The sequence below is a fragment of the Paroedura picta genome, chromosome 3 (genome assembly GCF_049243985.1).
Source record: "Paroedura picta isolate Pp20150507F chromosome 3, Ppicta_v3.0, whole genome shotgun sequence".
In the NCBI taxonomy this organism is placed as follows: domain Eukaryota; kingdom Metazoa; phylum Chordata; class Lepidosauria; order Squamata; family Gekkonidae; genus Paroedura; species Paroedura picta.
In genome coordinates, this window is record NC_135371.1 from 168,538,990 (window position 1) to 168,564,161 (window position 25,172).

Genomic DNA, 25,172 nt, shown 5'->3' on the forward strand with positions numbered 1-25,172 from the left:
AAAGTGTGTATCCAACCTTTGCTTGAAGACTGCCAGTGAGGGGGAGCTCACCACCTCCTTAAGCAGCCTATTCCACTGCTGAAGTACTCTGACTGTGAAAATTTTTTTCCTGATATCTAGCCTATATCGTTGTACTTGTAGTTTAAACCCATTACTGCGAGTCCTCTCCTCTGCAGCCAATAGAAACAGCATCCTGCCCTCCTCCAAGTGACAACCTTCCAAATACTTAAAGAGGGCTATCATGTCCCCTCTCAACCTCCTTTTCTCCAGGCTGAACCTTCCCAAGTCCCTCAACCTATCTTCATAGGGCTTGGTCCCTTGGCCCCAGATCATCCTCGTCGCTCTCCTCTGTACCCTTTCAATTTTATCTACGTCCTTCTTGATTATCTGGAAAAGTTCAACAGTCCTAACACAGATCTCAAAGAATGGGTATCTGTTGGGGCGTGCAATTTTTGGATCGCTTCCACCCTCTGCATATCAGGAGACCTCCCATCCTGTCCCAGGACCCCTCCAAGGTACTTAACCTCCTTTTCCACCAGCTGTGCCTTTCCCCAATTTGTTTTAAAACCCGTATCCTGCAGCAATTGCAAAACTGCTCTGGTGGCATCGCGGTCAACCTGGGGGTCCCACCCAAAAAACTAGAATGTCATCAACATAATTTCTGGTTATCTTGCGATAGTGGGGCGGGAGCTTATCTGACATCTGCACAACATGTTTGTGACATAGACTTGGAGAGATGTGCAAACCCTGGGGCAACCGTTCGTAACACTACTGTTTTCCACGGAAGGTAAAGGCAAATTTATACCAACAAAACTGTGCTAAACCAATGGCAAAAAATGCGTTACAAATATCCACAGTGGAGAAGTATTTAGCGTTCAACCCCCCCCCCCCCCACTATTGCTGCTAGAATTTCAGGGTAACTTGCAACCGCTGGAGCTGTATTTGGGGTCACACCCACCACCAATCGGTAACTACCATCCTTTTTCTTGACTGGCCAGATGGGGACGTTGTTTATGCTTTCTATCTGAACTTGCACATCTGTTGACTCAAGGTCTTCTGTTATTTTTCCCATTGCCTCTTCTGCTTCTCGAGGGTATTTGGTGGCTTCAATGTTTCCTCAGATCGTGCAGCAGCAACCAAACCCTGCTTAGCTAACAAAGCATCCTTTAATTTTTGCACGTTTTAGAACATTTCTTGTGATTATTATTATTTTATTATTATTATTTAATTTTTAGACCGCACTTCTCCCAATAGGTCTCAGGGCGGTTTACAACATAAATAGTTAAAACACAATAAAATCCCCATAAAAAACCCCAATTAAAAGTTACATATAACATATCACATAACATATAGCGGCGGTGGTCACAATTCTGATCTTAGTTCAGCCTGGTGGAGAGAATAATGTTCAGAAGAGGGTGGCACCAATACAATACATCTAACCATGATCTCGGTGTTAGAGATCTCAATATTGGAGGGGATCCTCTGATGGATTAGTGGGAGAGCTGCCCTGGCCTCAACCATATGCCTGGCGGAAGAGCTCCGTCTTACAGGCCCTGCGGAAAGCTGGTAGATCCTGCAGAGCCCTTAGCTCTTCTGGGAGCTCGTTCCACCAGGTTGGGGCCAGGACTGAAAAGGCCCTGGCCCGGGTCGAGGCCAGGCGAACATCCCGTGGGCCCGGGACAACCAGTAAACTCATACCCGTAGAGCGGAGTGCCCTGCGGGGGGCATAAGCAACCAAGCGGTCCCGCAGGTAGATTCTAGATTCCACTAGCAGCAATACTGCGGTCCCGTATGACCAGTGAGATGGCTGCTCTGGCCTTGGCCAGTTCTGACTGTAAATATTGTATCTGACTCTCTGCATTGCTCACTTTTTTCTGCCAAGCCACACAATCATTTCCCGCGTGACGTAGAGCAGTAGCACTGTGTACACTGTTAGCAATCAAACCGATATATCTTGAGTTTTGTATGATTGTTTGCCCTATCAGTTGATCATTAACCTTTTCCAAATCCTTCACTTTTTCCAGGCAGTCTTCCAACATAGCCTTCTGCTCTTAAGCCAAAAGCCATAATGAAATTTTCCCTGCCACGTCTGTTTCCTGTTCTTAAGCGTTGCTTTTAATTCCCAGACACATCATTTGCTTGGGCGATTGGATCCTCCCCCCGAAACATCTCAGACTTCAGCAAGCTCACCACTCCTGTTTTATGGACCCATTTCTCAAGAGGAGGCTTATTTACTTTACGTTTCCCATGCTTGCAAAAGCCAAATCTTGGTTTCTTTCCCACAGTTAGAGTCCCTTCTTTGGACACACTTCCCCGGTTCCCCGTTGTGTTCGGGAAAAGACTCAGTGTGTATCCCCCTTCGCATCCTTCACCAGTCTGTTGTTGTTGTTAGGTGCGAAGTCGTGTCTGACCCATTGCAACCCCATGGACAATGGTCCTCCAGGCCTCTCTGTCCTGTATCATTCCCCGGAGTCCATTTAAGTTGACAATGGTACAGGACGGGGAGGCCTGGAGGAGCTTGGTTTCCCAATCCGGATTTTAAAATATATTGAGCATTAAAAGCACTCTGAGATATCGCACAATAAAGGTAGGGTCACTCCGGATCAATCCTTCTTGCTGCAGATGGAAAATTTAAATTGCCCAGAATCCAAACGGAAATCGCATTCTGTGTAGAGGGCAGGGACTGAATTCCAAATCATCTTAACCAATGTTTGCCTGCCCTTTCAGACACATCTCAAACAATTCCCCCCTTTTTTGTCTGCATAGAAGGCCATTTTTCACAGCAAAGCGGGTACACAGTACAATTGCTTGCAAAGAAAGAATTGTGGTTGGAATTTTATTCAGGGGATTTTATTCAGATCAGAACTAGCAGCCTGCAGACCACTGTGAGAGATCTCGTCCCTTGCAGGAATTAGTCCAAGATACCCTAAAAGTCAGAGAAAGAGAAAATAAAGTAGGTACAATGGCACAACTGTTCCATTGATAGCTGCAGGTAAGGAGGGGATCTTGAGAGAGAAGCATGACATTTGAAGCTGCCTTATATTGAATCAGCACCTTGGTTCATCAAATTCAGCATTTTCTACTCACAAGCATCATCTCAAGCAATTGAGACTATCTCTACGTAAGTTGCTCCGAATCCAACCAGCTCTTCCTTGTTTTGATAGGTCTCCAAGCAAATCTGGCCACAACAGAAGTTATTTCTATGCTTTTGTCTGACAACATGTCTTTGATTGCCTCTGAGTTGGACTTATTCTGTAGGGAAGATATAAGTTCTCTCCTGAATTGATCGTATAGCCTACATTGAAGTAATACATGTTCAGATGTCTCCCATCCTGACAGATGCATATACGATCACAGATGGGTATATTTTTGAATAAGTCTTCCCTAAAAGCGGATGGAAGCATGTTATATCGTAAGAGAGTAAATGATCTCCTATGATCTGGGAAAACAAGATTAGAAAAATAAGGTAATGGCCTCAAATTATTAAGGCATTGGAAAAAGTGGATTTTTTACTTGATTGAAATCCTGTTGACAATGGATATCCAAGATTCTTTGTTTTATTGTTTCCTTTGCTTTGTTGAAACCCAGAGACACTATTAACTGTTTGGATAGACCATATAAGCAAATTTTTTTCTCAAGAGTGGATATCCATGGCACAACCAGTGATTCAGACATCATTAGGTAAAGCAAACCCTTTGTGGGAAAAAAGCAATTTTAACCAGTACATGGACGTACATACCCATATTCTGGTCTGGACAGAATACATTTTCTACTCTGTCTTTTCGGGCTGAGGGCTTTCACATCACCTACTTCCTGATCCTTTTAACTGGACATGGCAGGGATTGAACCTGGTTACCTTCTCCATATCAAGCAGATGCTTTGCTACTAAGGTACAGCCCCTCCCCAAGAAATTCATTCTTTGTGTGAAGCATCAGTTACTCTTTCACTTGTTTAGTATGCCAGGAATTCATTATGAAGGATGTCTGACCCTGTGATCCCCTTTCTTTGCTATGCAGAGACCAAAGTGCATGTTCTTCACCCCTCATATTGTGGTCAATACAGAGTCCTCCTCTTCCTCCTCCTCCCCTCCTCCTCCTCCTCCACATCCACTTCCCATTTTTCTTCAAGATTTCCATTTCCGGGAATTAATACTGATCAATGTTATGTGTGTAGCCTTTTTCTTTGTAGCCTTTGTAGCCTTTGAAGGAGGAAAGACCATTTTGAACACAGGGGCTCCTGGGAATTGTAGTCCATGGACATCTGGAGGGCCGCAGTTTGATGACCCCTGGTCTATAGAAAGGCGGAGGGTGGGCTCCAAGGCTCCTATGGAGCAGGCCAGCCAGGGAGGCGGGCTGCCTGGGTGAGCACAGCAGAACACACACTCAGTTATTACATATGATTATTCTACACCAGCTTGCTGTATTAGTTAAGAGTGATTCCCCACTCGTCCACCTGGAACCAGCTGGATGACCTTGGACTAGTCACAGTCCTGTTAGAGCTGTTCTCACGGAGCAGTTCTCACTGGGCTTTCTTTGCCCCACCTACCTCACAGGGTTTCTGCTGTGGGGAGTGGAAGGGAAGGTGGTTGTAAGCCATTTTGAGATTCCCTTGTGTTGTGTATGCGAGGCAGCAGAGGGCTGAGCTTGGAGTCTGGAGCAGGATCCAAGCAGCCCCGAAGAACAACCAATGAGCTGTCGGGTCCCCACCCGCGGGGCCCAATGAGTTTGAATCAATCAAGCACTGCTAAGCCAATCGGGCTCAGCCTAGGGCGATTCAACCTCCTGTACATATGTATATATGCGGGGGTTTGTCCAGGCAAGTCCCCAGTCTGCATGGTTACCCTCAACATGTATCTACTCCTGAAAGTAATAAAGAGCCTCCTGATGCATGACCACGTGTCACTTATTTCCTAACTACCCACTACACAATACCTTGGGCATTGAAAAGCCAGGTGCAAAACCCAACTCTTCTTCTTCTAAATTAAAAGGCAACTTTTTAGAACTGACAGCTTCCTGATGCCAAGAGATGATGAATAAAGAGGGGCTCACCAGGCATCCATCTTGTTGGGATCACAGACAATTCTCTTGGCACACTGAATATCATTACTGATGTCATCATCCAGGAAACCTGGCAAAAGATTTGTCAGAAAACACAGCTTTTTCAAGACCATTGGTGAGAGTTTGTTTCCAGCCCTCAAACTGATCTATCAGCAAGAGCCCGTACAGAGGCTGCCCCATAATTGTGGGCCTTCTTTCCTCTACAGGTTCTTTAAAGTCCAAGCTTAAATACATTTCAAGAATATGTTTGGGTTTTCCTATCCCAGCCAATGTTCAATTACTATTAGGTATGTGCACCAGAAAAAAAATCAGTTCTTTTGAGATTCAAGGTTTCCAACCTTTCCCAGGAAAGGGAGGGGAAGCTACCAAACAGCTGATACAACTCGAATCAACTGAATCACTGATTCGGTATATTGATTAAAATTTTGCTGATTGGGAAACTGAAACCAGCTCAGCTGAAATCCCTGCCAGACAGCTGATCCTGCTGCAGAAAGAAGCCTCTCCGGTGATCAGTTGTTTGGTAGCTTCTCCTCCCTTTCCTGGGAAGATCCAGACAAACAGCTGTTCCTCAAGATCAGCTGGTTGGAGGGGTTCTTATCAGTACCTGAATCTCAAGTCGGCCAAATCAAACCTAAATCTACTCAGACATCTCTGAGTTGTCTGGTTTAGACTGATGGGTTGTTTGATCTGGCGCAGATAAGCCCCCAAAGTACTTGAATCAGCAGCAATTCGAGTATTTTCAGCCTTATTCGAGCCACATTGCCCATCCCTACTAGATATGAGGAAGAAATTGGTTAGTGTTTTGAGGACCATCAAGATGCCTGCAATCCACTCTGATATGATCTTGCCTGCTCAATATGGCTTTAGTTCTACCCCACTTGTCTTTTGGCAAGAAACAAGAGTTTCAAGGCAGGAGATGAAAATTGGAATTAAAAAGGGAAGAACGGTAGCTCTCCTTCAAAAACAGACCCTATGTGCCTGGGGAATTCACAGAGCTATAACTAGCTAGTCTAAGAGCCAGTTTGGTGTAGTGGTTAGGAGTGCGGACTTCCAATCTGGCATGCCGGGTTCGATTCTGCGCTCCCCCACATGCAACCAGCTGGGTGACCTTGGGCTCGCCACGGCACTGATAAAACTGTTCTGACCGAGCAGTGATATCGGGGCTCTCTCAGCCTCACCCACCCCACAGGGTGTCTGTTGTGGGGAGAGGAATGGGAAGGCGACTGTAAGCTGCTTTGAGCGTCCTTCGGGTAGGGTAAAGCGGCATATAAGAACCAACTCTTCTTCTTCTAATTACAAGATCATAAGAGAAGCCATGTTGGATCAGGCCAAGGGCCCATCCAGTCCAACATTCTGTGTCACACAGTGGCCAAAACCAAGGGGCCATCAGGAGGTCTCTTCCAGAAGGGTCAAAACTCCAGAATCCTTCCCATTGTTGTCTCCCAGGCACTAAGAATACAGAGCACCACTGCCCCCATCATAGCATTCCATCTATACTTTGTGGCTAAGCCATCCATGGATCTCTGCCCTGTATGTTTCTCCACTCCCCTGTTGAAACCCGTGGCAGTGAATTCCAAATTTTATTTTCTCTTTGGGTGAAGAAGTACAAGCTACTTACTGCTGCAGGAAGTCTGACAGCCATTGGCTGTCATGCCGTCTCCATTGGAGCACCACCAACTGCTGTTGATCTGAAAAATCCCGTAGCCCATGCTGCCATCACTGTTGGGTGGACCCACAGCACTGGTGTTATATCTGCTTTCATAATAAGCCATACAGACCCCTGGAAGAAAACAGACAGCAAATGCATGGAGGTGTTGTCATGGGAAATATAAGGTTTGTTGTCATGAACTGTATGAAACTGCTGCCAATATTCTGATATAGAATATCAATATGGAGATATCCTCTTTCCTACAGACATTACATTAAAATTAATGGATAGTGTTATGTCGCAAGCAGACCAGCAGAACGGAAATGCCTAGTTTGATGTAGGTTAACGTGTAAGACAACCATGCACAATCTTCTAGACCTGAGTGCTGAAAAAAAAGATATCTCCTCAGGATCATGTTAGTGTGTTGGCAAATCAGGGATTCCCAATCTTCCCATGGGAGTTTTCCCATGGGAGTTTTCCCAGAATCATAGAATCATAGAGTTGGAAGGGGCCATACAGGCCATCTAGTCCAATCCCCTGCTCAACGCAGGATCAGCCCAAAGCATCCTAAAGCATCCAAGAAAAGTGTGTATCCAACCTTTGCTTGAAGACTGCCAGTGAGGGGGAGCTCACCACCTCCTTAGGCAGCCTATTCCTCTGCTGAACTACTCTGACTGTGAAAATTCTTTTCCTGATATCTAGCCTGGCCTTTTCCTCTGTTCCCTTTCAATTTTATCTATGTCCTTCTTGAAGTGAGGCCTCCAGAACTGCACACAGTACTCCAGGTGTGGTCTGACCAGTGCCGTATACAATGGGACTATGACATTTTGTGATTTTGATGTGATGCCCCTGTTGATACAGCCCAAAATGGCGTTCGCCTTTTTTACTGCTGCATCACACTGCCATCACATAGAATCATAGAATAGAATCATAGAATCATAGAGTTGGAAGGGGCCATACAGGCCATCTAGTCCAACCCCCTGCTCAACACAGGATTAGCCCTAAGCATCCTAAAGCATCCAAGAAAAGTGTGTATCCAACCTTTGCTTGAAGACTGCCAGTGAGGGGGAGCTCACCACCTCCTTAGGCAGCCTATTCCACTGCTGAACTACTCTGACTGTGAAAAACTTTTTCCTGATATCTAGCCTATATCGTTGTACTTAAAGTTTAAACCCATTACTGTGTGTCCTCTCCTCTGCAGCCAGCAGAAACAGCATCCTGCCCTCCTCCAAGTGACAACCTTTCAAATACTTAAAGAGGGCTATCATGTCCCCTCTCAACCTCCTTTTCTCCAGGCTGAACATTCCCAAGTCCCTCAACCTATCTTCATAGGGCTTGGTCCCTTGGCCCCAGATCATCTTCGTCGCTCTCCTCTGTACCCTTTCAATTTTATCTATGTCCTTCTTGAAGTGAGGCCTCCAGAACTGCACACAGTACTCCAGGTGTGGTCTGACCAGTGCCGTATACAATGGGACTATGACATCTTGTGATTTTGATGTGATGCCTCTGTTGATACAGCCCAAAATGGCATTTGCCTTTTTTACCGCTGCATCACACTGCCTGCTCATGTTTAGTTTACAATCCATAAGTACCCCAAGGTCTCGTTCATACACAGTGCTACCTAGAAGCGTATCCCCCATCCAGTAGGCATGCTTTTCATTTTTCTGACCCAGATGCAGAACTTTACACTTATCTTTATTAAATTGCATCTTGTTCTCATTTGCCCATTTTTCCATTGTGTTCAGATCTCGTTGAACTCTGTCTCTATCTTCCGGAGTATTTGCCAGTCCTCCCAATTTGGTGTCATCTGCAAACTTGATGAGTAGTCCCTCCACCCCCTCATCTAGATCTTTAATAAATATGTGTCAGGGTCCGAGGTTTCTTGTTCCTTCTCCGCCACGATGTCGGGAACTGAAGACCAGGTCAGGAACGATAGTTCTCAGGATAGGCAGCGTCTCAGAACGGAGTCCTGTCGAATTACTCTCATTCACGACTCCCGGGTTCAGAATAGTTTCGTCACTATGCTGAACCCCGCCTCCTCACAGATGCCGACTGCCCCATTTAAATATCCTTCCTCTCCTCGTCCCCACCTCCCGAGCCCTCAAGAACCTCCCACCAGTTCTTCCAGGCACGCCCGCTCTGCATTATCTGTTCTGCCCTCATTTTGATCTGGGCGCGACCAGTTTGTTGGCGTTCTCGTTTCCTTTCTTTTCACTTTCCTCCTTCATCTCTCCCATGTACGGGTCCATGGCCGCTGCTCCCTGTTCCCGAGAGACTGCTACTCTGCCTGTGGGGAGAGGATCTTTGTCTGCAAGTCAGGCCGTTCCTGACAATATGTTAAAAAGTACCGGGCCGAGCACCGAACCCTGAGGTACCCCGTTACTCACCTCCCTCCAGTCTGATGAAACACCATTGACAACAACTCTTTGAGTGCGGTTCTCTAACCAATTCCCTATCCACTTAACTATCTGAAAATCCAGATTGCAGTCCTTCAATTTATCCATCAGAACATCATGGGGAACCTTGTCAAAAGCTTTACTAAAAACCAAGTAAACAACCTCAACCGAATTTCCATGATCCAGCAAACCTGTTACTTGGTCAAAAAAGGAAACCAGGTTGGTCTGACAGGACCTGTTGGAGACAAATCCATGCTGACTTCCTTGGATCACCAAATTGTCCTCCAGATGTTTGCAGATCACTGCCTTTAATATCTGCTCCATTATCTTCCCTGCAACAGAGGTCAGACTCACTGGTCTGTAGTTTCCCGGGTCATCCTTCCTCCCTTTTTTGAAGATCGGAATAACGTTTGCTCTCTTCCAGTCCTCCGGGACATCTCCAGTCCTTAAAGAGGTCCCAAAGATGATGGACAAGGGTTCTGCAAGTTCTCCGGAAAGTTCTTTGAGTACTCTCGGGTTCATTTCATCCGGCCCAGGGGATTTGAACTCATCCAGTGCAGCTAAATGCCTCTCGACAGCCTCTCTGTCCATGTCAACCTGCCACCCAGACACTATCCTTTGGCTACAGCCATCTCTAGATGTGCCTAAACCCTTTGACCTGTGGGAAAAAACAGATGTAAAATAGGTGCTGAGCCTTTTTGCTTTCTCTGCATCTTAGAGTTTGTTCATCTGCACCCAACAGTGGGCCTTTTGCCTCCTTTACTTTACGTTTGCTCCTTACATAACTGAAAAATCTTTTCTTGTTACAATGGGTTTCCCTGGCCAATCTTAGCTCACACTCAGCTTTGGCCTTTCTGATGACTGAAGGGGTTCCATGGCCTCCTTGATAGATTTGGTCATAAGCTAAGAAACTGGTTACGTCCATTGCTCCCCATCTCCACCTACTCTTTCGTGGATTCTGCGCCTGGAAGTTGACGGAGACTATCTTCCTATTCCCACCTTCAACCGCCTTCTGTCTCCTCAATTCTCCTCAAGCCTGCCTGTTAATGTGGGGTGGTGATGTCACTTCCGGTGACACGTCACTTCCTGGGTGTGTGACAGGGAGGCATAGCCAGCTGACATCACTTCTGGATCTTCTTGAAGCTTCAAACATTATTTCAGAGGCTCCTCCTTGGCCAGAAGTTTCAAAAAGTCTTCTAGGGGGCAGTTGAGGAGTTTGCGCTACTAGGCACTCTTGCTTCTGATGTCTAGTGCTCTAGGCCAGGGCAGTAGCCCGTTGGGGAATTTCCCTATTAAGTTAAAAAGCCATTTGCCCCCCAGACAGATGGTCCTTCACAATGAGCCAAATCAAATCTGAGTGCATTCTGAAGGCCATCCTCTAACACAGTTAATCATGTTGTGGATAAGCTGCCCAAGAATGGATCTTTTGCTACGGACTTTGCCATGTGTACAGTACATGTGTTGAAACTGGATACCACTTCTTATGTCAGAAAGCTCCATAACGTGTTATGAAAAAACGCTTTTATTTGTCTTTCTTGACTCTACTGCTGATCCCTTTCATAGAGTCACCTTGATGCTACAAGGAATCCTTCATCGCCATGGTTGAGGAAAGTGTCCTCGTGGGCCACTGCTTTTAAAAAGCACCTGGATAAGTACATCAGCCCTTGCAGTAAATACCCCCCAAAAAGCAGGACTGTCAGAAAGTCGATTAAATTGCACCTAAAGAGAAAAAGAAAACTCACAGTCCCCCAGACTGTAGTCATAATAGCCATTCAAGGCCTCTTTTTCCAGGATTCTTATTAATTCACATCTCCTGAACACTTTGGCTTCATTCTCGGCAATGAGCAAGAAGAAGAGAGGAGCAAGAAGTTGGATCTTCATGGATGCTGTTCTCTGGAGGGCGATGTGAAGCTTTGCTCAGGTCACGCTGGAATTTATAGCCGAGACTTCCTGGACAGCAAATGCAGGATTGCCCTGCTGGAGGTGAACAGGAAGAAAGCAGAATCATTTCCTGCAGCTACCAAAGGTGCTAGTTTGACTGGAATATACTGGTTATCTTCTTGGTCACTAAAGATACTAGTTTGACTAGTGGAATTTACTGGTTATCTTCTTAGTCACTAAAGATACTAGTTCGACTACTGGAATTTACTGGTTATCTTCTTGGTCATTAAAGATACCAGTTTGACTGGAATTTACTGGTTATCTTCTTGGTCACTAAAGATACTAGTTAGATGACTGGAATTTACTGGTTATCTTCTTGGTCACTAAAAATACTAGTCTGACTGGAATTTCTTTTTGGTCACTAAAGATACTAGTTTGACTACTGGAATTCACTGGTTATCTTCTTGGTCACTAAAGATACTAGTCTGACTGGAATTTCTTTTTGGTCACTAAAGATACTAGTTAGACTACTGGAATTTACTTGTTATCTTCTTGATCACTAAAGATACCAGTCTGACTGGAATTTCTTTTTGGTCACTAAAGATACTAGTTTGACTACTGGAATTTACTGGTTATCTTCTTGGTCACTAAAGATACCAGTCTGACTGAAATTTCTTTTTGGTCACTAAAGATACTAGTTTGACTACTGGAATTCACTGGTTATCTTCTTGGTTATTAAAGATACTAGTCTGACTGGAATTTCTTTTTGGTCACTAAAGATACTAGTTTGACTACTGGAATTCACTGGTTATCTTCTTGGTCACTAAAGATACTAGTCTGACTGGAATTTCGTTTTGGTCACTAAAGATACTAAAGATACTAGTTTGACTACTGGAATTTACTGGTTATCTTCTTGGTCACTAAAGATACTAGTCTGACTGGAATTTCTTTTTGGTCACTAAAGATACTAGTTTGACTACTGGAATTCACTGGTTATCTTCTTGGTCATTAAAGATACTAGTCTGACTGGAATTTCTTTTTGGTCACTAAAGATACTAGTTAGACTACTGGAATTTACTTGTTATCTTCTTGGTCACTAAAGATACCAGTTAGACTGGGATTTACTGGTTATCTTCTTGTCCACTAAAGATACTGGTTTGTTAAACATTTATATATGGGTGGGAAGGGGAAGGGACTGGGGTGGATGTGTCCACGATTCCACCACTTTGGGTGTTTCTTGAAGCCTGAAGGATGTTTCAGGGGTTTCTCAATACTAAAAAAGTTGAGAAAGATCTCTGGCATGGTATAGCCCATGGGGATTTCTGGAATTTTGAGAAACGTTAGTGAGAACCCCACAAAATGGGTGTCAATAAAGTTGAAACCAATTGTAAAACACTCGGAGGCTCCAATCCAAGTGCAATCCTTGGACTCTTCTCAAGTTTCTCTTCCAACACTGAGAGGGAGGAAAATGGTGATTTGCACTTTGCTTTAGGGAAGAAGGAATTATATACCTGGTAAGAGTCCATGGGCAACACAGTGTACATAGGCATCAAGTGGGGTGTATAGAATAAGAATCATCATCATCATCATCTTTGTAGCCTGTCCTTCCTGGTAGGCTCAGGTTAGGTGGGTACAGTATAAGATGTACCAAAAAATACCATTTACATAGTTAAACAATTAATGGAGCCAGCTTGGAATAATGGTTAAGAGCAGCAGCTTCTAATCTGGCAAGCCAGGTTTGATTCCCCACTCCTCTACATGCAGCCAGCTGGGTGACCTTGGGCTTGTCACAGCCCTGATAGTGCTGCTCTCAGAGAACTGTCCTGTCCGGGTTGCTCCCAGCCCCACTGACCACACAGGATGTCTTTTGGGCGGAGAGGAAGTGGACTGTAAACCGCTTTTAGACTCCTTCAGACAATGAAAAGTGAGATATAGAAACCAACTCTTCTTCCTCTTCTAATACCGTATATAATTTAGGATTGTAAAGTGTTCTAAGCCACCTAAACCATTATAGGGAGGGGGAAAGTTTAATGGGCAGAGTAATGTGGCATTTTTGGGCGCTGAAGCCAGAAGTTTCTTTCATAGTAGTTTCTTGGCCTCAACAGCTCTTTCTTGCAGGTCCTGTGGAACTATCAAAGGTCTTGGAGGGCCTTGATCAACCCAGGAAGAATGTCCCACCAGGCTGGGACCAGAATGGAAGAAGCCCGGTCCTAGACAAGGCCAGTTTTATTTCTTTGGGGCCAGGGTCTCTGAGCAAGTGCTGATCATTTGATCCTAGAGCCATTTGAGGTCATAGTGGAAGAGACAGCTCTGTAAGTGCAAGAGTCCCAAACCATTTAGGAGCCAGCTTGGTGTAGTGATTAACAGCAGCAGCTTCTAATCTGGCAAGCCAGGTTTGATTCCCCACTTCTCCTCCACATGCAGCCAGCTAGGGGACCAGCATATCACATCTCTGATAATGTTGTTCTCACAGAACAACAATATCAGGGCTCTCTCAGCCCCACCTCCCTTACAGGGTGTCTATTGTGGGGACAGGAAAGGAAAGTTGATTATGAGCCACTTTGAGACTCCTTTGGGTAGAGAAATGCAGCAAAGAAGAACCAACTCTTCCCCTTCAGTAATACCAGGGCTCTCTCAGCCTCACCTCCCTTACAGGTTGTCTGTTGTGGGAAGAAGAAGACAAAGAGATTGTAATCCACTTTGAGACTCCTTCTGGTAGAGAAAAGTGGGATATATGCCGCTTTTCTCTCCCCGAAGGAGTCTCAAAGCGGCTTACAGTCACCTTCCCTTCCCTCTCCCCACAACAGACACCCTGTGAGGGAGGTGAGGCTGAGAGAGCCCTGATATTACTGAAGAAGAAGAAGAGTTGGTTCTTATATGCCGCTTTTCTCTCCCCGAAGGAGTCTCAAAGCGGCTTACAGTCGCCTTCAGTTTCCTCTTCCACCAGCAGACACCCTGTGAGGTGGGTAAGGCTGAGAGAGCGCTGATATTACTGAAGAAGAAGAGTTTTATTTCATTTATTTATTTGTTTGTTTGTTTGTTTGTTTGTTTGTTTATCATACTTATATACCGTCCTTCCCGTAGGCTCAGGGCGGTTTACATCATAACAAAGAACAATACATAAAACAGTCTGTAAAACATGTATAATTGATAACTAATAATTGTAACCAAATAACAACACAGTATAACAGTAAACAATATAGTAGTACTAACAGGTCCAGGGCTTATTGATGGAATTCTGAGGGGGGGGGAGCAGGGGCCCTTGGTCGCTGTGGATTACGTCTGGTCTCGGCCAAATGCCTGGTGGAAGAGCTCCTTTTTGCAGGCCCTGCGGAACTGTTTAAGCTCCATCAGGGCCCTGATCTCCTCCGGGAGCTCGTTCCACCAGGTGGGGGCCACGACAGAGAATGCTCTGGCCCTGGTCAAGACCAGACGGACTTCCTTAGGGCCAGGGATCCTTAGCTGATTGGTGGCAGTAGAGCGCAGAGCTATTTTGGGGGCATAGGCAGGGAGGCGGTCCCTCAGGTACACTGGGCCCTGACCGCGTATGGCCTTGAAGGTAATTACCAGAACCTTTAGTCTGATCCGGAATTCAACTGGTAACTATTGCAGCTGGTGGAGAATAGGCCGGATATCGTACCTCCACGGTGTTGCTGTGAGGATCCTGGCCGCTGCGTTTTGGACCAGCTGTAGTTTCCGGGTCAGGGCTAAGGGCAGGCCTGCGTAGAGCAATTTACAGAAGTCCAGTCTAGAGGTGACCGTCGCATGGATCACTGTGGCTAGGTGTTCCGGGGCCAGGTAGGGTGCTAGCAGTTTGGCTTGGCGGAGATGGTAGAATGCCAGCCGTGCTACCTTTGTGATCTGGGCTTCCATTGTGAGGGAATGTCGGGGACCCGCTTGCTAACTGAAAAAACAGGGTGCCCCTTTGAAGAAAACGTCACGCCAGGCCTGGTGAACGATACAACAGGAACAAGTTTTATTTCAGCAACGTGGAGTCCGCTGGTATGGAGTAAGAGCTTCCACCGAACTCCAGGTGGAAGCTCCCTTTTATACAAAACCCACCTCCTTAGGCTGTATTGCCCCACCCAGTACTTGCGGAGGGAACATGCTGATACAATCATGACTCATGCACATATGCGAGGTTTTCCGGGGTTCCTGATGGCCCATTTTCCTGGAACAAAGGGCCATCTCCGGGCCCTTGTCAAAAGGTGGAGGGGGACATTGAGGTTCTTTAGCGGCCATTGCCACCTCAACGATCGGGTGGGGCGCCCAGCTGCCGGCTTGCCTATGACCACCATGCCCTACCTCCGTGATCGCGGGCGCCTCTGATGGCGGGGTTCGGTCCGGTTCCCAAGCCACCAAGGACCGAACCACGACATTCTGCCCCCCCAAAGGTCCATTCTCCAACCCCCCGGGACGGCCAGGATACCGCTTGTGGAAACGTTCAGTGAGTCGGGGCGCAAGGACGTCCGCTGCCCAGACCCATTCCCGGTCCCCCAAAGCGAAGTCCTTCCATTCCACGAGGTACTGCAACTTCCCCCTGTGGAGTCTAGAGTCCAGGATATCCGCCACCTCGTGGTGCTCCCCCCCCGGCAGGACCTCGGGCGCTGGCGGGGAAAACACGGGGTGCCAAACGTCACCGTCCGGAGTTTTTTTTAGAAGGCTCACGTGAAAGACGGGATGGATGTGCCGGAGGTTCTTGGGGAGCTTGAGCTTGACCGAAACTTCGTTGATCGGGGCCAAGACCTCGAAAGGCCCCAAAAACCGAGGGCCTAGCTTCTTGCTGGGCAAATTCAACCGTAGGTTCCGGGTGGAAAGGTAAACTCGATCCCCCGGTCGGATCTCTTCAGCTGGTCGTCTCTTCCGGTCGGCGTCCTCTTTCTGCGCTGCCTTGACTTTGTGGAGCTGCTCCTGCAGCGACTTCCAGCAGCTCCCGGCACGCTTCCCCCACTCGCGAAGGTCGGCCGATTCCCGGGCGGGGACCTCTCCAAGCTCCGGGAAGTGTCTCAGGTCTGTCCCGTAGACGACGGCAAAAGGCGACATCTCCGTGCTGCTGTGGTCTGCGTTGTTGTACGCGAACTCGGCCAGGGGGAGCAGGGGCACCCAGGTGTCTTGATGATAGGAACCGAAACACCGCAAGTACTGCTCCAGTACTTGATTAACCCGCTCGGTCTGCCCGTCCGTCTGGGGGTGGTAAGCGGAGCTCAGCCCTTGCTCGATGTCTAACAGGCGCAGGAAAGCTTGCCAAAACCGGGACACGAATTGTGAGCCCCGATCGGAAATCACCTTGTCCGGCAGCCCGTGCAGTCGGAACACGTGATCCAGGAACATCCGAGCCAACTGTGAAGCACTGGGGACACTGGCGCAAGGAATGAAATGGGCCTGTTTGGAAAATAGATCTACCACCACCCAGATCACCGTTTTCCCCTTGCTGGGAGGCAAGTCTGTTATAAAGTCCATGGAGATCACTGACCACGGCCGGGTCGGGACCTCGAGCGGGTGCAGCAGACCTTTCGGCTTGCCAACCCCCGGCTTGCAGGTCAGGCAGACAGGACAACCACTGACGTAAGCTTTTGTGTCCCGCCGCAGACTGGGCCACCAAAACCGCCGCCGGGCCAACTTCCAGGATTTTACGAAACCGAAGTGCCCGGCGGTCTTAGCATCGTGGCAGAGGCTGAGGGCTTCCCGTCGTAGCCCTTCCGGGACGTAGACAGCCTCCCCCCTCCGCCAGAGACCGGAGTCCAAAATCAAAGAGTCCCGGAGCTCAGCCAGCTCCTCGTCTGTCCCGTAGGCTGCCACTAGGCGGTCTCGGAGCGGGGCGGTCGCCGGGTCGGGCTCCCATCCCTCCCTGGCCCGACGCCTAGTGACGACCCCCCGTCCCAGCTGCTCCTCACCAAACACGGACCTGGTGCAGGGAGCGTACCCCTCCCCATAATGCGGCAGACGGGAGAGGGCGTCCGCGAGGAAATTCTCTTTGCCGGGGATGTGACCAAGCTTGAAATTGTACCGCGAAAAGAACTCCGCCCACCTCATCTGCTTGGCGTTCAGGGATCGCGGTTGCCGGAGCGCCTCCAGATTCTTGTGATCTGTCCAGACCTCGAACGGCTCCTCTGTTTCCTCCAGCCAATGCCGCCATTCGGTGAGGGCGAACTTAATCGCAAACGCCTCCTTCTCCCAGGTAGACCAGTTCCGCTCCGTTTCGGCGAATTTTCGTGAGAGGTAGGCCGCCGGCCTCAGCTGTCCCGCCTTGTCTCGCTGCAGGAGAACCGCCCCGGCTGCTGCGTCGCTGGCGTCGACTTGTACCACCATCGGCTGGGTTGGGTCGACGTGCAGTAGCGTGGGCTCAGACGCGAAAGCTTGCTTGAGGGCCAGGAACGCTGCCTCCGATTTCTCATTCCAGCCGAGCGCTGCGCTGGGCCGCGTGGCGCGAGGACCTCTCCCCTTGGTACCTAGCAAGTCCGTGAGGGGAGCCACTACGGAGGAGTATCTGGGGATGAAGCCTCTAAAAAAGTTAGCAAACCCCAGGAAGCTTTGTAGCTGTTTCCGGGTGCGGGGCCTTTCCCAGGCCAGCACCGCCTGCACCTTCTCGGGGTCCATAGCTATGCCCTGGGCTGAGATGCGGTAGCCCAAATAGTCCAGGGAGGGACGGTGGAATTCGCACTTAGCCAGCTTCACGTATAGGTGGTTTGCCAGCAGGCGCTTTAACACCTCCCTCACCAGGGTCACGTGCTCTTGGGGATCTTGGCTGTAGATCAGGACGTCATCCAAATAAACAACCACCCCCTGAAACAGAAGGTCCTGCAACACCTCATTAATTAGACTCATGAAAACCCCCGGTGCCCCGCTTAAACCGAACGGCATCACTTTAAATTCGAATTGTCCCAATTGACAGTTAAACGCTGTTTTCCACTCATCCCCCTCCCGGATGCGTACCCGGTAGTACGCCTCCCTTAGGTCCAGCTTAGTGAACAGAGTCCCTTTGCCCAGCCGGGCCAGCAAATCCGGGATCAGCGGGAGGGGGTAAGCGTTCCCCGCTGCGATGGCGTTGAGGCCCCGGTAGTCCTGGCACAGCCGTCGGGACCCATCCTTTTTCCGGACGAACAAGACTGGAGCTCCCATGGGACTGGAAGCGGGCCGGATGAAACCTCGGGCCAGATTTTTACCCAAAAACTCCCGGAGGTCCTTGAGCTCACCCTCACTCATCTTGTAGATGCGCCCTTTGGGTAGTACCGCCCCCTCTGGGATGTTGATAGCGCAGTCCGTGCGGCGGTGTGGGGGTAGGTCGTCCGCTTCCCGCTCGCTGAAAACGGCTGCGAGGTCTCGGTACTCTGGCGGGACCTCGGGCTCTGGTATCTCCTGCTGCGCCGCCGCCGCTCCCCTGGGACGCGCCGCCGTCCTCTTGTGGCCGGAATTCTCGTGGGGGACCCGATGCCGTGCACCCACCGTCAAGTCGAACTTCAGGGTCCCCGCCCGCCAGTCCACCACGGGGTTGTGTTCCTTCAGCCAATCCAGGCCCAACACCGCCCGATATCCCGCTACGGGGACCTGGATCAGCCACCGCAGCTCTTGGTGGTCCCCTATGTGGATGGCGATAGGACCCACCTCCTCCCCGAAAGGTCCCCCCTGAATCGGGCTGCCGTCCATCTGGACGAAAACCAGGGGAACCTTCCGAATGCGCTTCGGTAGCCCCAAAGCCCGGGCTATCTGGGGGTGGACCATGCTGTGGTCGCATCCAGAGTCCAAAAGAGCCTCCCCCACCCAACTTAGTCCGTTCTCCGGGTTCCGGAGCTCTAAAATTACCACGTTCGGAGGTCGCGCCTCATGCTGTAGGGGTTTTCCCTCGCACCGCGGGACCTGCTGCCCGGCGCCGTCTACAGCAGGTCCTGGCCGTTTCCCGTCGCCTGGGCGCTTCCCGGTTCGTTGCGGAGGTCCTCCGCCCGGCGTGCCTGCTGGGGGCGTGTCGCACCTCCCCCCTGGGAGAGCCCGCGGTCCTCCCCCCCTTGCCGTTGGCACGCTGCTGCGAAATGTCCTGACCCCCCGCATTTCAGGCACAGACCTTCCCGGCGTCTCCTTTCCCGCTCGGGGTTCGGGGGTCGTTTGGGGAGAGAGTTGTCGGGGCCCGGTCTCGGCGCCTCGGCTGACCCGCCTTTGGCCTCCCGGGGGGGTGCGGCGGCCCAACCCAGGCTGGCTTCCAGCTTGGCGACCACAAAACACCACCCCTCCAGTGTAGACAGATCTTCTTCCGTCCCCTTGATCACGGCCCATTCCCTGAGCTTCGGGTTAAGGCCCTCCCGGAAGTACTCGATTTGGGTCTCCTCGTTCCAGGAGAACACCTTGCCTGCTTCCCTCCGGAAAATGTCTATATAGTCCATAACCCCCCTAGTACCCTGTCGAAGTCCCTTGATCCGACTCTTTGCCTTGTCCTCAGCCTGGGGGTCCTGGAATCGTCGGCGGAGCGCGACCACGAAGTCCTGCAGGTCCCGAGTTGCCGGGTCGCCGCGCTCGGCCAACCCTAGGTACCACTGACCCGCCTTGCCCTGGAGACACGAGGCCACCCCCCAGACCAAGTCCTCGGAGTCCTCATACCGGTCTCCATACCTCCGGGCATGCGTCAGCGCGTGGAGGAGGAACTGCGGGAGGTCGTCCGGCGTCCCGTCGAAACGCGCCTTAAGCTCTGGGGGGGAACGTTTTGGAGAGTAGTCCGACCCCCTCCGGATCCGGGATTCTCGGCGTCCGACGTCTCGTCCTGCTCCGCTCCACCGGCTACCAACTTGCCCAACGACGCCGTGCCGCTCCCTGCCTTGCACGTCGCTCCTGCGTTGGTCCGGCTCTCGCCGCCCCGTCGGCTCACCCGCTCCCCCGAGATCCTCTGCTGTCTCGCCTCTCCGCTGGCCGTCTCGCCTACTCGGGACTGAAAACTGCTCCGGGTCGGGGTCCGGGGCCCGCTCACCAGTGCCGGGCTCGTCCTCGTCGCTGGAGACGTCCTCACTCGACGCGATCCCCTCCGCCGTTGTATTACCAGTCCCTCCGGGCCCGGCCCGAGCTTGCTCACGGGCTTCAGCTGCCTGCAAGCGCCTGGCCAAGTCCGCCATGGCCCGCCGCAGGTCCTCTAGGGATTCCTCAGGTCCTACCGGGCGAAGCGCCTGCCTCAGCTGGGTGTCCCAGGTTGGGGCCAACCCCCCAGACCTCGGCGCGCTCCCCGCCGTGCTTGGGAACCCCATGGCCCGGCGCCTTCCCTTGGCCGCCGCTGCCGAGGGTCTCGGGGTCCCGGACAGCTGCTCCTGGCCCCCCGATTTTCGGAGGAAATCTCCCGGGGACATTAAACTCATGTTCCCGGGGTTCGTGGGGGTCGAGACCGCCCCGTTGCTTGAAAACGCCATCTCTGGATCCGTCCCGATAAGCGCTCGGATGCGATGCCGACCCTGGAGTTCGGTGGGAAGCTCTTACGATGTCGGGGACCCGCTTGCTAACTGAAAAAACAGGGTGCCCCTTTGAAGAAAACGTCACGCCAGGCCTGGTGAACGATACAACAGGAACAAGTTTTATTTCAGCAACGTGGAGTCCGCTGGTATGGAGTAAGAGCTTCCACCGAACTCCAGGTGGAAGCTCCCTTTTATACAAAACCCACCTCCTTAGGCTGTATTGCCCCACCCAGTACTTGCGGAGGGAACATGCTGATACAATCATGACTCATGCACATATGCGAGGTTTTCCGGGGTTCCTGATGGCCCATTTTCCTGGAACAAAGGGCCATCTCCGGGCCCTTGTCAAAAGGTGGAGGGGGACATTGAGGTTCTTTAGCGGCCATTGCCACCTCAACGATCGGGTGGGGCGCCCAGCTGCCGGCTTGCCTATGACCACCATGCCCTACCTCCGTGATCGCGGGCGCCTCTGATGGCGGGGTTCGGTCCGGTTCCCAAGCCACCAAGGACCGAACCACGACAGGGAAGCATCCAGAATCACGCCTAGGTTCCTGGCAGAGTGAGCTGTAGAGAGTTGTACACCATCCAGGGTAGGCAGGTGCGCTTCCTCGCATGGGCCCTTCCTACCTAGCCACACGACCTCCGTCTTTGAAGGATTGAGCTTCAGACGACTCTGCTTGAGCCATCTCGTCACTGCTTCCAGGCAGCTGGCTAATGCTTCTGGGGGAGAGTCAGGGCGGCCATCCATCAGGAGGAAGAGCTGGGTGTCATCTGCATATTGATGGCAACCCAGCCCAAACTTCCGTACCAGTTGTGCGAGAGGGCGCATGAAGATGTTGAATAGAATAGGAGAGAGGACCGCTCCTTGTGGGACTCCACAAGTAAGTTGCCGGCGGCCTGATATTTTCTCTCCAATTGCAACCCTCTGTCCACGATCCTGGAGGAAGGAGATCAGCCATTGAAGGGCTGTCCCTTGTATTCCAGCATCGATGAGGCGGCGAGCTAGAAGCTCGTGATCGACTGTGTCAAACGCAGCTGAGAGGTCTAATAATATCAGCAGTACCGACCCGCCTCGATCCAACTGGTGACGGAGGTTCTTGGTTGGTTCATATATGCCGTTTTTCTCTATCCAAAGGAGTCTCAAAGGGGCTTACAGTCACCTTCCCTTTCCTCTCCCCACAACAGACACCCGGTGAGGTGGGTGAGGATGAGAGAGCCCTGAGATTACTGAAGAAAAAGAAGAGTTGGTTCTTATATGCCGCTTTTCTCTCCCCGAAGGAGTCTCAAAGTGGCTTACAGTCACCTTCCTTTCTTCTCCCCACAACAGACACTCTGTGAGGTGGATGAGTCTGAGAGAGCCCTGATATCACTGCTCAGTCAGAACAGCTTTATCAGTGCTGTGGTGAGTCCAAGGTCGCCCAGCTGGCTGCATGTGGGGGAGTGAGGAATCAAGCCCAGCTCACCAGATTAGATGTCTACACTCCTAACTACTACACCAAGCTGGCTTGCTAGAATATATCTGGGCCTATTAGGTCTCGTTCATAATAGTCTACTTGCTATTGTGAAGTTGTACAGTTTAGCCTTTTACTTATTTTCAGGTCAAACCTGCATCCCAAAAGGGATCTTTCAACTGTGTCGGAAATAACAATTCCAGCAAAAAGGAACCAGACACCAGATCATGATCTACAGTATTTGCTGGCGTATAAGACTACTTTTCCCCCCTGAAAAACATGCCTCCAAGTGGGGGGGGGGTCATCCTGTACGCCGGGTGCACTTCAGTTGGGATAGACATAGCTGCCCATAGTGGCCCATAGTACTGTAATGTAATGTAACAAACTCTATATTTTGAGTGGAAATGTTGAGGGGTCGTCTTACACGCCGGCAAATACGGTACTTACATTTTGTTCTATTTGTGACACACGAACTCAGCAATACTGTTCTCTTTTTAATGCGTGAAGAGGCTTAAGAATACATGAACTGTGACTGTAAAAAGTCAGCCAACGAACCCACCACAACTACACTTAACCTAATTGCTTATTTAGGAAAAGACATAATCCAGGGATCCCCAACCAGGGGCCCAAGGAACCCTGGGGTTACACAAGAGCTTACCAGGGGTTGTGCAGGCTTTCTATGGCCACTGGCATCACTACATATCACCAGAGCCCACTTCCCAAAGTGTGCTAATGGTTGTGTGATCAATTGATAGGTAGGCTGGCTCCAATTTACTTCTGTGACCACTTCTCGAAAGGGCATGTCACCAATGATGAGATTTCTTGAAACTTGAGAAATATTTCAGGGGTTCCTCCCTGGTCAAATGGTTGAAAAAGGCGGCTTAATCATAAAACAATTTACTTACCAATCCAAAAGGGGGAAGAAGAAGCAAGACCAGCAAAATGGACAGTCCCTGTCTGCTTAGCGTCAGTCAAGCTGGGAGATATCACAAGTTTAGTTCCTTCAAATGACAGCTTATACCCTTATTTGTGGGGCACCTCCCATTCTGCTGCCTAGAGCTAGTGCCCAAAATATCATCTGGTCTCCAGCATAGCAGCCAGATGTTATGACATCAATTCCCAAATCTTACCTTCCTGTTGTTGAGGACTTCCCGTAAAGAACTGTCAGACTTGGAACTTGGAAATTGTTCTTGGCATGGATATTCCACATGAAGGGAGACATGCAGTAACATGGGGAATTCCCGTCATCCACCGCCTTGTTTGTAATAGCGACTAACAATATACCTTTTTAAAAAGCTTTCTCTGTTACTTATTTAAGATACCAACTCCTGAACAAATCCTGGGACATCTTACCCAAGGATCTGTCATGAATCCTTAACCGCTGTCTTACAGACAGTATTTTGCATGCAGCTGTGAGGCCTTGAACTTAAAGGTAAAGGTAAAGGTATCCCCTGTGCAAGCACCGAGTCATGTCTGACCCTTGGGGTGACGCCCTCCGGCGTTTTCATGGCAGACTCAATATGGGGTGGTTTGCCAGTGCCTTCCCCAGTCATGACCGTTTACCCCCCAGCAAGCTGGGTACTCATTTTACCGACCTCGGAAGGATGGAAGGCTGAGTCAACCTTGAACCGGCTGCTGGGATTGAACTCCCAACCTCATGGGCAAAGCTTTCAGGCGGCTGCCTTACCACTCTGCGCCACAAGAGGCTCTTGAACTTGGACGAATCTAAATATCTAACTTGCAGCCCCCATGTAAAAAACAGGTCTGAACAACTGCCAAATCATATCTATTTTTCAACATGGAGGTGATATCCCTTTTTCCAACCCCTGGATACCCTTTTCTGGATCATATGAAGGTTCAGACTCACATAGGATACCTTGCAATTTTCCGGAATGCATGAACAAAACTTTGTCAGTCAGAGTAGTTCAGCAGTGGAATTGACTTCCTAAGGAGTTGGTGAGCTCCCCCTCACTGGCAGTCTTCAAGCAGCAGCTGGAGAGATTCTGATCCTGGATGCTTTGGGCTGATCCTGCATTGAGCAGGGGGTGGGACTAGATAGCCTCTATGGACATTCCCATCTCTTTGCTTCTATGATTCTAATCAGCGGCTGGACAGACTCTTCTCCTGGATGTTTTGGGCTGATTCTGCACCTTGCCCACTAGAGATCATGCTTTTCAAAAAAAAAAAAAAAAAGGGCCATAGCTGGTGAATCAAATGGAGCGGACACAAATAGCTACATGCCATCAGGATACCTACATGAGGCTCCAAACGCAAGCCAGGATCCAACACCAATAGCAAGGTATGAATTTGTCCTTCAGAGGAAGTACAATACTCTTCTGAACTGGCTGACTCCCCAGTCCTCAAGCGGCATTATCAAAGAGCATTGATCAACACATCACAGTCTTCTTTGGTTCGAACTTAAGTCCTCATTCTTCCCATTAATGTGTGGCCTTCACTGCCACAGGAAGTGGTGTCAAATACAAGCATCAGCAGCTTCAAGGGCGGATTGGATAGATAAACAGAGCAAAGATCCATCAGTGGCTGTTAACCAAAAGGTATGGATGGCGTACTCTGTCTGGGACAGAGATGCTCGGTATTCTTGGTGCTTGGTGGGTGGCAATATTGTGATGGCTTCTGGAGTTCTTGCCCTGCTGGGTGACCTGATGGCACCTGGGTTTAGCCAGCTGTGTGACACAGAGTGACCATTTCGGCACTGAGAATTCACCCAGCTGCCATGCCATAGAATAGAATCATAGAATAATGAAAGGGATTTCATGGGTCATCTAATCCAACCCCCTGCACTATTCAGGACACTCACAACCCTATCGCTCATCCACCCCCTTGAGCCTTCAGAGAATCAGCCTCTCCATCAGATGGCTCTCCAGCCTCTGTTAAAAAATTTCCAAAGATGGAGAATACACCACTTCCCGCGGAAGCCTGTTCCACTGAGGATCCGTTCTGACTGTCAGGAACTTCTTCCTGATGTTTAGACGAAATTTCTTCTGAATTAATTTCATCCTGTTGGTTCTGGTCCATCCCTCTGGGGCAAGAGAGAACAATTCTGCTCCATCCTCTATATGGCGTCCTGTTAAATACTTGAAGATGGTTATCAGATCCCCTCTCAGTCGTATCCTCTCCAGGCTAAACAAACCAAGTTCCCCCAAGTTCCCCCAGTTTCTTCATACATCTTGCCCCAAACCCCTCACTATCTTTGTTGCCCTCCTCTGGACATGCTCCAGTTTGTGTGCTGACTCATGTTCAATGTATGGTCTACTAAGTCTCCTAGATCCTTTTCCCACATGCTACTGCCAAGACAA

The 25,172-nt window shown here is 49.7% G+C and overlaps 1 protein-coding gene across 1 annotated transcript; it reads right to left on the reverse strand.

The window, feature by feature from the left end:
- Window positions 1-2,839: 2,839 nt before the first annotated feature.
- On the reverse strand, window positions 2,840-11,135 carry LOC143833489 (lysozyme C, milk isozyme-like). The gene is made up of 4 exons (XM_077329360.1): window positions 10,844-11,135; window positions 6,676-6,837; window positions 5,049-5,127; window positions 2,840-2,926 (listed from the first exon to the last, which is right to left on the reverse strand). Exons 1-4 carry the CDS (start codon window positions 10,980-10,982, stop codon window positions 2,866-2,868), a joined length of 441 nt encoding a protein of 146 aa, XP_077185475.1. The 5' UTR covers window positions 10,983-11,135; the 3' UTR covers window positions 2,840-2,865.
- Between the last annotated feature and the right edge of the window lie 14,037 nt (window positions 11,136-25,172).

Excerpts from the sequence above, each read along its gene's own strand:
- LOC143833489 (XM_077329360.1), bottom strand. The coding sequence starts at position 10,982 with ATGAAGATCCAACTTCTTGCTCCTCTCTTCTTCTTGCTCATTGCCGAG. Across the intron at positions 5,128-6,675 it reads CTGTCAGACTTCCTGCAGCA|GTTTCCTGGATGATGACATC; the intron begins GTAAGTAGCTTG and ends ATCTTTTGCCAG. Across the intron at positions 2,927-5,048 it reads CCCAACAAGATGGATGCCTG|GGTATCTTGGACTAATTCCT; the intron begins GTGAGCCCCTCT and ends TCTGACTTTTAG.